The 11,843-nt window shown below is 42.4% G+C and overlaps 1 protein-coding gene across 1 annotated transcript; it reads right to left on the bottom strand.

The window, feature by feature from the left end:
• On the bottom strand, positions 1-5,430 carry drg1 (developmentally regulated GTP binding protein 1). Its single transcript, XM_048611393.1, has 5 exons — positions 5,268-5,430; positions 3,202-3,325; positions 1,369-1,544; positions 424-493; positions 1-233 (listed from the first exon to the last, which is right to left on the bottom strand). Exons 1-5 carry the CDS (start codon positions 5,304-5,306, stop codon positions 46-48), a joined length of 597 nt encoding a protein of 198 aa, XP_048467350.1. The 5' UTR covers positions 5,307-5,430; the 3' UTR covers positions 1-45.
• Positions 5,431-11,843: the final 6,413 nt, after the last annotated feature.

The following is an 11,843-nucleotide window of genomic DNA, read 5'->3' as shown; positions in this document are numbered from 1 at the left end:
TCACAGTTTAGTTCAATTCTGATTTAATTTCAGCTTTCTGCCACTTCAATTCTTCTCACTCACTGTAGAAGTCAAGTTAATGCCTCCTTTGTCCTTCTTCCTGAACCCAATGTTGGGTGGCTGCTTGTTGAGTCGGATTCCAAATCCTTCCAACTCGTTCTCAATTATCTTCTTGTGTGCCAGTGGTTTCAGCACATCCAGTACAATCAGGATCAAGTTGCATGTTCGCGCCACTAAAAGTGGAGGGAAGCAATGCAACGGTCACATTTGGCAGCTGATTCTTCAAAAAGAACATAACACTTATCAACATTACTCCTCCCAGCAGTTACTGAGTGGCTTGTGTGCTGGGATAAATACAGTACAGGATTTACGCAAAATGCTATTTCATTTTTAGTTGTGTACCACTTAAAGCATACAACATACCTGCAATTACTTGGCGCCCTCGGCCTTTACCATCTTTGGCTCCCTCAATGATACCAGGAAGATCAAGCAGCTGGGGAGGAAATATAAATGTTTAAACAGCGGGTGTACAAACAACAGGTAAATGAAACTTGCAGAAATTAAATTAAAAAACCAAAAAGAACTGTGGATGCTATAAAATCAAACAAAAACAAGTTTCAGGAGAAGTTCTGTAGGTCTGGCAGCATCCGAAGAGAAATCAGAGTTAAATGTTTCAAGCCTGGTGACCCTTCCTCAGAACCAAAGAGTTAACTCTGATTTCTCTTCACAGATGCTGCCAGCCCTGCTGAGCTTTTCCAGAAACTTCTGTTTTTGTTATTGGAGAAATTAAACTGCTTTCAACTCCACAGCATTTCATCATCACACACAACTTCCCTTTCATAACTTACTGTCCATCGGAGGCCTAATTTAACAGGCCACCTTGTTGACCTTTCCAGGAATCCCGATTCCAAACCCATCATTCCTTTCATTATTCACTGTAACACTCCTCACCAGGCCTGCTCTGGACTTTGAGATTATGTTTCTCCACAGTCTGTACCATGAAACTTTAACTGCTTTAACACTTGCCCAAATTTTTCTGAGGAATCTCTAATCACTGTGTCCACAATGTATTTGTGGAACCACTACTTACTGCTTTCGTATAGTACTTAAGGAGACATACCCTGGATTATCCATGTGCACACTTATGATCAGAAGCCCAATTTACTGAAGCCTAACAGCAGATTCTTTGACACTTGCTGTCAACTGCAGTGAATGGAGGCTCCCTACACTCGGTAAAGGGGAAATGGACTCAATGTTATGTTCATGCTGCGTGGTAGAACCAGTAAGGGTGAAAGAAAAAGCAAAATTAATTTAGTCTAACTACATACACTTCAACTCTGCCTGTAAAAGTGTGTTTTCACTTCATACCTGTATTTTGGCTCCTTTATAGCGAATCACACCTGGTACTGTGGTCAACGTTGTAAATTCATAGGCTGCAACCTCAGAATACACTCCAGCCAAGTTGCTCAGTAATGTTGATTTTCCAACAGAAGGGAAGCCCACAAACCCAATCCGGGCGTCCCCGGTCTTTGCCACGTCAAATCCTCATAACAAGAGGAAAAAAAAATAAGTTTACATAAGGGCAAAGATTCAGAAACAGTAGTTAAAAAAAGAACAGGAGGGGATGCTGTTCAATCCTTTGATTACCATCATTCAACCCTCTCAATTCCAACATCACACTCTCCTCAAATCCCTCATTTCTCTTCATATCCAAAAACCTGTTCACCAGATATACTCACTCAGCAACTAAGAACACGCAGCTGCTTGGGTTGAGATTTTCAGAAGGAGTCAACCTCGAGTGAAAAGTTTCTCATCCTCAGTCCCCACCCTTTATTCTGAGACTGTGACTCTCCAATTTCTAGACTACTCAGCCAAGGAACCATTCACCTGAAACCTACCCTGTTAAGCTCTTAAAACGTTTTACATTTCCCAAAGAGAAATTACTCTTCCAAACTCCAGGCAATTTATAAGCGTAAAGTTTTTGAAGATTTGTAGCTTGGGTTGCGAATAATGTTGCAGACTTGCTCACAGAGCCAGTGTGTTCGATTGTAGATGTTTCTTAACCCTGCCAGGAAACATTGTCAGTGCACCCCCGGTGATGGTTTGGTGTTCCGTCCCACTTGTTATTTATACACCCCAGCAAACCAAGGCATATAAATAACAAGTGAGACGGAACACCAATGCGTCACTGGAGGCGCAGGGTGACGAAATGTCTGCAATCAAACACACCAGCTCGACGAGCAAGTCTGCAACCTAATAGAAGCCTAGCTTACTCAAACTCTCCTCATGAAACGGCTTCCTTAGACTGTGTCATGAATCTTTGTTGCATACCATGTATCTTGCCAAGTCGCCAAAGAATTTCACTCCTAGCCTTCTCATCTAGAGTAAAGGACACTACCACAGTGCCACAAAAGCTCTAGTTGTAAAGAGCTGTAATTAGTTTAAATCAACCTGTTCAGAAATGTTATGACTTGTTGATACTGCATCATCCAAATCAGGTCCACTCAACTGTACAGTTAAATCTGATTTCCTCTTCCACATCTCCCCACTGTTTCCTTGCAGGACTCAATTTAGACCTCATGTCCTCCAACCTGCATTACTGCTCCACACAATGAGCATGCCAGTAAAGGTAGATGAACCCGCCTTGTGCAGCATCCTTCTGAAGTTCCTTTCTAAGCCCTACTGTTACTAAACCATTATTATCTCCAGCATTGTCCCCAGCCTCAGTGAAGAAAACCCTCAAATTCATTCATTCTCCCCAGAGGACCAAATGCAGTCTCTCATTCTTCTCAATCCTTGCCAAGTTTCATACTTCCCCGCATTTCAATAAATCTGATTTTAAGATCCCCAGCCTTGTTCCTGAAACTGCTCTGGCCCTATTTCATATCGTCCAGCTATTATTCTTCACTATTAGTGACAGTTTGATCAAACATAACATTGCAATGATTTGGAATATTGCTTCCTAATCATCCATCCTTCTGGTTTTCACAACTTTTCTGAATAACTTTCTCTTCAACCACTCATCCTGTAAACTATGAAAAGGCAAGTCATTTTGCTATAAAAATATATTAGAGCAAATTAAAAGGAGTAATTTGTGAACACATTTCATTTTAATGCCTAAACATCACTGTCCTAGATCCTGAAAATCAAAGCATTCTTCCCGGTTTCTCAAACATTTCCAAATAAACTAAGTGACTGTACCTTCACCAGGTCCTCCTCCACCTCCACCTTTTGGAGTGATAAGCTCTCGCCGCAGTTTGGCCAGGCGAGCTTTCAAGAGCCCGAGATGGTGAGCTGTTGCTTTATTTTTCTGTGTCCGAGCCATCTGACCAAGAGAGCAAGGAAGAGATTTATAGCCATAAGTGCAGGAGACTGCTTCAAGAATATGGTAATAAAGTTAGAACCATACCTCCTTGATTATTCTCAAACACTAAATCAAAAATCACACCAGGACTGAACCTCACTAGTTGTATCAACTGTGATACACCTTTATTCTTTCTTAAGTTACCTATCCCCTGCATGCAAACACCTTGACCCCTTGCACATCAGCCAGACTCTGCAGATTCAGTTATAGGCTGTTCAACACAATAAATTCAACACAAACTTACAAAGCAAAATGCATAATAGCATGATTAAAGTACAAGCAAGTGGCTTACAGAAGTTTTCTTGATAGGTCATTGAATACAGCAACAAACACAAAGGAGACACTTCATGGCAACTTCAAATAAATTATAAGAAATAGAGTTCTGTATCAAATGTCATCAGCCGTGATCGAATGGCAGAGCAGACTAGACAGACCAAATAGCCTAATTCTGCTCCTGTATCTAACAGCCATTATTAAAGAGAGTAGCAGCAATCCAGGATAACAGTGGATAAGAAGCTGGGTGAAGCGTGGTGGTCAGTTGATTGGGTCACTACAGTTACATTACTTTACAAGGAATGAAACAGGAGAGAATTCCAAGTGGGCCACATCAAGAAACATACAACCTCTAGAGTGTACAAGGTGGTCATTTGGCCCATTGAGACTAGTCCACCCAGACTACGCATCATGGGGCAATTTAGCATGGCCAATCCACCTAATCTGCACATCTTTGGACTGTGGGAGGAGACCAGAGCATCCAGTAGAAACCCACACAGTCACAGTGAGAACATGCAAACTCCACACAGTCAGTCAACCGAGGCTGGAATCGAACATAGGTCCCTGGTGCTACGAAGCAGCAATGCGAACAACTGCGTTACCATGCTGCCCTAATTCAATTGGATTCATGGGTGCTCAATTTCACACTGTGAAAGGATATTAGTCCTTACATAATATTTGAAACATTAAATTGTGAGAACAGTTGCAAAGGCAAAGTATGTGTTCCCTTGAGTGTAAACAATGAAGGGACATCCAATTGGCAGACTAATACAGCAGAGAAACAGATCCTTTGATCCAACCAGTCCATGCCAACCATAATCCCAAACTAAATTAGTCCCACCTGCCTGCACTTGGCCCATATCCCATTTCTTTCTCATGTACTTATCTAAATAGCTTAGAAACTTTGTAACAGCATCAGCATACACCACTTCCTCTGGAAGTTCATTCCAATGTGAACTACTGTGTTAAAAAAATTACCCATATGTCTTTTTAAATCTCTTTCCTCTCACTTTAAAAAGTCTTGAAATCCCCCATCCTAGGGAAAAGATACCCACCATTCACCTTACCTGTACCCCTCACAATTTTATAAACTTCTACAAGGTCATTTTTCAACTTCCTGTGCTCCAGTGAAAAATGTTCCAGCCCATCCAGCCTCTCTTTATAACTCAAATCCCCCCCATTGCCATCAACATCCTTCTGAACCCTCTCCAGCTTAATAAAATCCTTCCTACAACAGGGTGACCAGAACTGGACACAGTACTCCAGAAGAGGCCTCACAAACGTCCTACACATTCTTAACATAACAAGGAGCAATGAAGGCGAGCATACTAAATGCCTTCCTAACCACCCATCTATCTGAAATGCAAACTTAAGAATTATGTGCCTGAATCCCTAGGTCCCTCTGTTTTACAACACTGCCCAAGGCCCTACTTTTGTCTTTCTTCGTTTTTCCAAATTGTGGTGGGGGTGACCTCTATCTCCCACCCACCCCGGCCACTCTCCATCTGCATCCCTTCCTTCGCCCTGCCCGCCCCCAATCGGTATCACGTCTGCGCTCGCTTTCACCATTCCCCACCCCGGTATCGTGTGTCCCATATGTGAACATTCTGATTCTCGACCTGCTAATTACCTCGGCCTCAATCTCCGAGATTTTCTGTAGGATGCTCATTTCGATGACCACAGTTGGCAGCCCACCATACAGCCGGGTGAACCCTGTCCGAATCAGACAACCTCGCGAGACCGACGACTCCACGGGATTTGGCGGGGGTGGGGCTAGCTCCACCGCGCCTGCGCATTGTCTCACCCCAACCCCGCCCAGTGCAGCGCGCGGCTGTCCGTTATTAACGGTTAAAACGGCCGCTGAGGGAATACAGAGTTGTACGCTTCAATTTACAGTGTTTGCATAGGAGCACGGAACAACAAGGAGACGTTAACAAACATCAAATTAGCAGTTAACTAAGAATTACTCTATAGATGTAATCTTTTGTTCCAACCTTAAATTAGAGGTATCCCAGCTCTCTGAGAGTAGGTCCGTCCATTTAACGAAGTGGCGAGTTTCAGAGGTTTTAATTTACTTGATTTTTAGAGAGCATGATAAACTTTCAGGGCCAGTGGCAGTGTCCATAGGTCTGGCTCATGTTCCATAAATATGTATCATCTCATGTCCCAAAGGTCTGTTGAAAATAATTTTAGAAAGGGCTTCCCTTAGTCACATTTCATCTAATTTTCGATGCAGCTGGGATCTCGGTGATTTTAGGGACTTCGTGGTAGAGGCGGAGGAGATTTTTTTTTCTCTGTACGTTGTTAGACATTCAGTAATTAGTTCTTTGGGACACAGGAGGAAGCTGTTTGATGAGTACCTGGTAAGTTACTCGGCACATTCGAACGAATATATAGTTTTAAAGTTACGGAGTGGCACGTCAACTCAGCTATACATATCCCATTTTTCCCAAATGAACGCGTCTGCAAGAAACGTTACCAACTGCAAATTTGAGCTCCACGTACGAGAATGCAAGTAATGGCTAGAGTCACTTGTGCATTCACAGGGCAGAGAATTACATAGATAGCATATTCAGGAGGTAATCAAACTGCAGGTTAGGATCATACAAGCTGAAATGAAATTGGTGATCACCAGGCAAGTGGTGTGGAAGTCCCCTGAGTCCACCCTGGTACCACTGGTGATAAAGAAAGGAAAAAGAGTCAAAAATCAATAGCGATGGATTATTCCATGGTCAGGGGATCAGACAGGCATTTACATGGCAGTAAAGAAATTGTAAGGTGGTGTGTTGCCTCCTGGTGCCAGGGTCAAGAATGTCACAAAATGTCTGCAAGATATCCTTCTGGGCTGGATGACCAGCCAGAGGTCATGGTCCACATTTGTACCAGTGACAAAGATAGGAACATAGAACATTACAGCGCAGTACAGGCCCTTCGGCCCTTGATGTTGCACCGACCTGTGAAACCAATCTGAAGCCTATCTAACCTACACTATTCCATTATCATCCATATGTTTATCCAATGACCATTTAAATGCCCTTAAAGTTGGCGAGTCTACTACTTTTGCAGGCAGGGCATTCCAAGCCCTTACTACTCTCTGAGTAAAGAACCTACCTCTGACATCTGTCCTATATCTATCACCCTTCAATTTAAGCTATGTCCCCTCGGGCTAGCCATCACCATCCGAGGAAAAAGGCTTCTACTGTCCACCCTATCTAATCCTCTGATCATCTTGTATGTCTCTATTAAGTCACCTCTTAACCTTCTTCTCTCCAACGAAAACAGCCTCAAGTCCCTCAGCCTTTCCTCATAAGACCTTCCCTCCATACCAGGCAACATCCTGGTAACTCTCCTCTGCACCCTTTCCAATGCTTCCATATCCTTCCTATAATGCGGTGACCAGAACTATACGCAATACTCCCAAGTGCGGCTGCACCAGAGTTTTGTACAGCTGCAACATGACCTCATGGCTACAAAACTCAATCTGTCTACCAATAAAACCTAACACACCGTACGCCTTCTTAACAACCCTATCAACCTGGGTGGCAACTTTCAGTGATCTACGCACATGGACACCGAGATCTCTCTGCTCATCCACACTACAAAGAATCTTACCATTAGCCCAGTACTCTGTATTCCTGTTACTCCTTCCAAAGTGAATCACCTCACACTTTTCCGCATTAAACTCCATTTGCCACCTCTCAGCCCAGCTCTGCAGCTTATCTATGTCCCTCTGTAACCTGCAACATCCTTCCGCACTATCCACAACTCCACTGACTTTGGTGTCATCCGCAAATTTACTAACCCACCCTTCTACGCCCTCATCCAGGACATTTATAAAAATGACAAACAGCAGTGGCCCCAAAACAGATCCTTGAGGTACACCACTAGTAACTGAACTCCAGGATGAACATTTCCCATCAACCGCCACCCTCTTCTTACAGCTAGCCAATTTCTGATCCAAACCGCTAAATCACCCTCAATCCCATTCCTCCGTATTTTCTGCAATAGCCTACCATGGGGAACCTTATCAAACGCTTTACTGAAATCCATATACACCACATCAACCGCTTTACCCTCATCCACCTGTTTGGTCACCTTCTCAAAGAACTCAATAAGGCACAACCTACCCTTCACAAAACCGTGTTGACTATCCCTAATCAAACTTTTCCTTTCTAGATGATTATAAATCCTATCTCTTATAATCCTTTCCAACACTTTACCCACAACCGAAGCAAGGCTCACTGGTCTATAATTACCAGGGTTGTCTCTACTCCCCTTCTTGAACAAGGGGACAACATTTGCTAGTCTCCAGTCTTCTGGCACTATTCCTGTAGACAATGACGACATAAAGATCAAAGCCAAAGGCTCTGCAATCTCGTCTCTAGCTTCCCAGAGAATCCTAGAATAAATCCCATCCGGCCCAGGGGACTTATCTATTTTCACACCTTCCAGAATTGCTAACACCTCCTCCTTATGAACCTCAATCCCGTCTAGTCTAATAGTCTGTATCTCAGTATTTTCCTCGACAACATTGTCTTTTTCCTGTGTGAATACTGACGAAAAATATTCATTTAGCGCCTCTCCTATCTCTTCGGACTCCACGCACAACTTCCCACTACTGTCCTTGACTGGCCCTAATCTTACTCTAGTCATTCTTTTATTCCTGGAGGAGGGACGAAGTCCAGAAAGTAGATTCTGGAGAGTTTGTAAGGAAATTAAAAATCAAGACCTTGAGTAGTAATCTCAGAATACTCCCAATGCTAGCTGGTAGTGAGCATAGGAATAGGAGGATTGATCAATTGAACACAGAGCTGAAGAATTGGTGGAGGAGGAGTTGATCAGATTTCTGAAACAATAAGACAGGTTCTGGGGCGGATGGAATGCTGCACAGATTATACTTTTACAAGACCTGGACTGATATCCTCACAAGGAGATTTGCAGCTCAAATTGGAAGCAGTGTAGCTGGCAATAGAAAGTAGATAAGTGGTAAGTAAAATCAGGAGGCAGGCGAAAGATTGTGAGCATCAACTAAACTTAGAATGCGGAATAATGTCAAAAACAAAGTCAAGAGCACTCAACTTGAATGCACAATGCATTTGTAACAAAGTAGATGATTGCAAGGCACAAACAGAGGAAAATGGGTATGATCTAATTACCATTAGGGAAACCAAGCTGCAGGGTAACCAAAACTAGGGAATTGAATATTCAAGGATATTTGATATTTAGGAAAGTCAGGCAAAAAAGGAAAAGGACGTAGTGTTATGTTGATAATAAGGGATGGGATCAGTACATTAGTAAGGGAGGATCTCAAATCAGAAGAACAAAATGTGGAATCTAAGGAAGGGTCACCAGACCCGAAATGTTAACTCTGATTTCTCTTCACAGATGCTGCCAGACCTGCTGAGCTTTTCCAGCAACTTCTGTTTTTGTTTCTGATTTACAGCATCTGCAGTTCTTTCAGTTTTTTTTAATGTAGAATCTGTTTGGACGGAATTAAGAAACATCAAGGGGCACCATACATTGAAAGGACTGGTTTCTAGGCCATGAAACAATAGTGTGGACCTCATATTAATCAGGAAATTAGGGAAACATTCCCCAGCATGATGAATATGGTAAGCATTGGAGACTTCAATCTACATATAGACTGGGTAGACCGAATGTGCAATAATGCTGTGAAGAATGAGTTCCTGAAGTGCATTATGGTTTTCTAGAGCAGTATGTTGAGAAACTGACTAGAGAATGAACTATTTTAGATCTAGTATTATGAATAATGGCTAATTGATATTCTTGTAAATTAATCTTTAGGAATGTGTAACATAATATGATAAATGTAAATTATGTTTGAAAATAAGGTAGTCCAATCTGAAGGTGGGTGAAAGTCTGAACAAAGGGTATAAGATCATGGCTGATCCTTTCGTGGACTCAGATCCACTTACCCGCGTTCTCACCGTATCCCTTAATTCCTTTAATGTTCAAAAAAAATCTACCTTTTTTTTAAAAGCGTTTACTGAAGTAGCGTCAACTACTTCACTGGGCAAGGAATTCCATAGATTAACAACCCTCTGGGTGAAGAAATTCCTTCTCAGTTCAGTCCTAAATCTGCTCCCTCTAATCTAGAGGCTATGCCCTCTTGTCCTAGCTTCACCTGCTAGTGGAAACATCCTCTCCACTTCTATCTTATCTATTCCCTTCATAATTTTATATATTTCTATAAGATCCCCCCTCAATCTTCTGAATTCCAATGAATATAATCCCAATTTACTCAGTCTCTCCTCATAAGCCAACTCCCTCAACTCCGGAATCAACCTAGTGAACCTCCTTTGCACCCCCTCCAGTGCCAATACATCCTTTCTCAAGTAAGGAGACCAAAACTGCACACAGTACTCCAGGTGTGGCCTCACCAGCACCTTGTACAGCTGCAACATAACCTCTCTGCTTTTTATTTCAATCCCTTTAGCAATGAAGGACAAAATTCCATGTGCCTTCCTAATTACTTGTTGTACCTGCAGACCTACCTTCTGTGATTCATGCACAAGGACACCCAGGTCCCTCTGCATAGCAGCATGCTGCAACTTTTTACCATTCAAGTAATAATCCTTTTTACTATTACTCCTACCAAAATGTATGACTTCACATTTATTTACATTGTATTCCATCTGCCAGACCTTTGCCCACTCACTCAATGTATCTATGTTCCTCTGCAAAGTTTCACAGTCCTCTGCACACTTTGCTTTGCCACTCATCTTAGTGTCATCTGCAAACTTTGACACCCTACGCGTGGTCCCCAGCTCCAAGTCATCTGTATAAATTGTAAATAATTGTGGTCCCAACACCGATCCCTGAGGCACACCACTAGTCACTGACTGCCAGCTAGAGTAGCACTCATTTATCCCCACTCTTTGCTTCCTGTTAGTCAATCAATCCTCTATCCATGCTAATACTTTACCCTTAATGCCATGCATCCTTATCTTATGCAGTAGCCTCTTGTGCGGCACCTTGTCAAAGGCCTTTTGGAAGTCTAGGTACACCACATCCACTGGGTCACCATTGTCCACCTCGCTCGTAATGTCTCCATAGAATTCCAAAAGATTTGTCAAGCATGACCTGCCCTTCATGAACCCATGCTGCATCTGCCCAACGGGACAATTTCTATCAAGATGCCTTGCTATTTCTTCCTTGATAATAGACTCAAGCATCTTCCCCACTACAGAGGTTAAGCTAACTGGTCTATAATTCCCCATCTTTTGTCTACTTCCCTTTTTAAACAGTGGCGTCACATTTGCTGTTTTCCAATCTGCTGGGACTGCCCCAGAGTCCAGCGAATTTTGGAAAATTACCGCCAGTGCACCTGCTATTTCTCCCGCCATCTCTTTTAGTACCCTGGGATGCATTCCATCAGGGCCAGGAGACTTATCAATCCTTAGCTCCATTAACTTGCCCAACACTACCTCTTCCGTAATTATGATTGTTTCCAGGTCCTCACCTATCTTCGTCTCTTTGTCTATTACTGGCATGTTATTAGTGTCCTCCACTGTGAAGACCGATACAAAATACCTGTGCGATGCCTCGGCCATTTCATCATATCCCATAACTAAATTCCCCTTCTCATGCTCTAAAGGGCCAACGTTTACTTTAGCCACTCTTTTTCATTTTATATATTTATAGAAATTTTTCCTATCTGTCTTTATATTCTGTGCTAGTTTTTTCTCATGTTCTATCTTACTTTTCCTTATAGCTCTTTTTGTGGCTTTCTGTTGACCTTTAAAGTTTTCCCAATCTTCTAGTTTCATGCTGTTTTTGGCCACTTTGTATGCCTTCTCTTTCAATTTGATAGCCTCCCTTATTTCTTTAGACACCCATGGCAGATTACCCCTTTTCTTACAGTCCTTCCTTTTCATTGGAATATACTTTTGCTGAGCACTTTGAAAGATTGCTTTGAAAATCCTCCACTGCTCGTCAACTGTCCCACCATAAAATCTTTGTATCCAGTTTACTTTAGCCAAGTCCTCCCTCATTCTATTGTAGTTCCCCTTGTTCAAGCACAGGACCCTTGTATTGGATTTTATCTTCAGACTCTCCATCTGTATTCTAAATTCAACCATACTGTGATCACTCCTTCCAAGAGGATCCCTAACTATGAGGTTATTAATTATTCCTGTCTCATTACACAGGACCAGGTCTAGGATAGCTTGCTCCTGCATTAGTT

The sequence above is a fragment of the Rhincodon typus genome, chromosome 24 (assembly GCF_021869965.1).
Source record: "Rhincodon typus isolate 14 chromosome 24, sRhiTyp1.1, whole genome shotgun sequence".
Classification (NCBI taxonomy): Eukaryota; Metazoa; Chordata; class Chondrichthyes; order Orectolobiformes; family Rhincodontidae; genus Rhincodon; species Rhincodon typus.
This window is presented reverse-complemented; position numbering and strand designations above follow the sequence as displayed.

Coding starts and splice junctions, on each gene's coding strand:
- drg1 (XM_048611393.1), bottom strand. CDS start 5,306: ATGAGCATCCTACAGAAAATCTCGGAGATTGAGGCCGAG. Junction 3,326..5,267: donor TCTCGGAGATTGAGGCCGAG/GTAATTAGCAGG, acceptor TCTCTTGGTCAG/ATGGCTCGGACACAGAAAAA. Junction 494..1,368: donor ATAAAGGAGCCAAAATACAG/GTATGAAGTGAA, acceptor TTTCCTCCCCAG/CTGCTTGATCTTCCTGGTAT.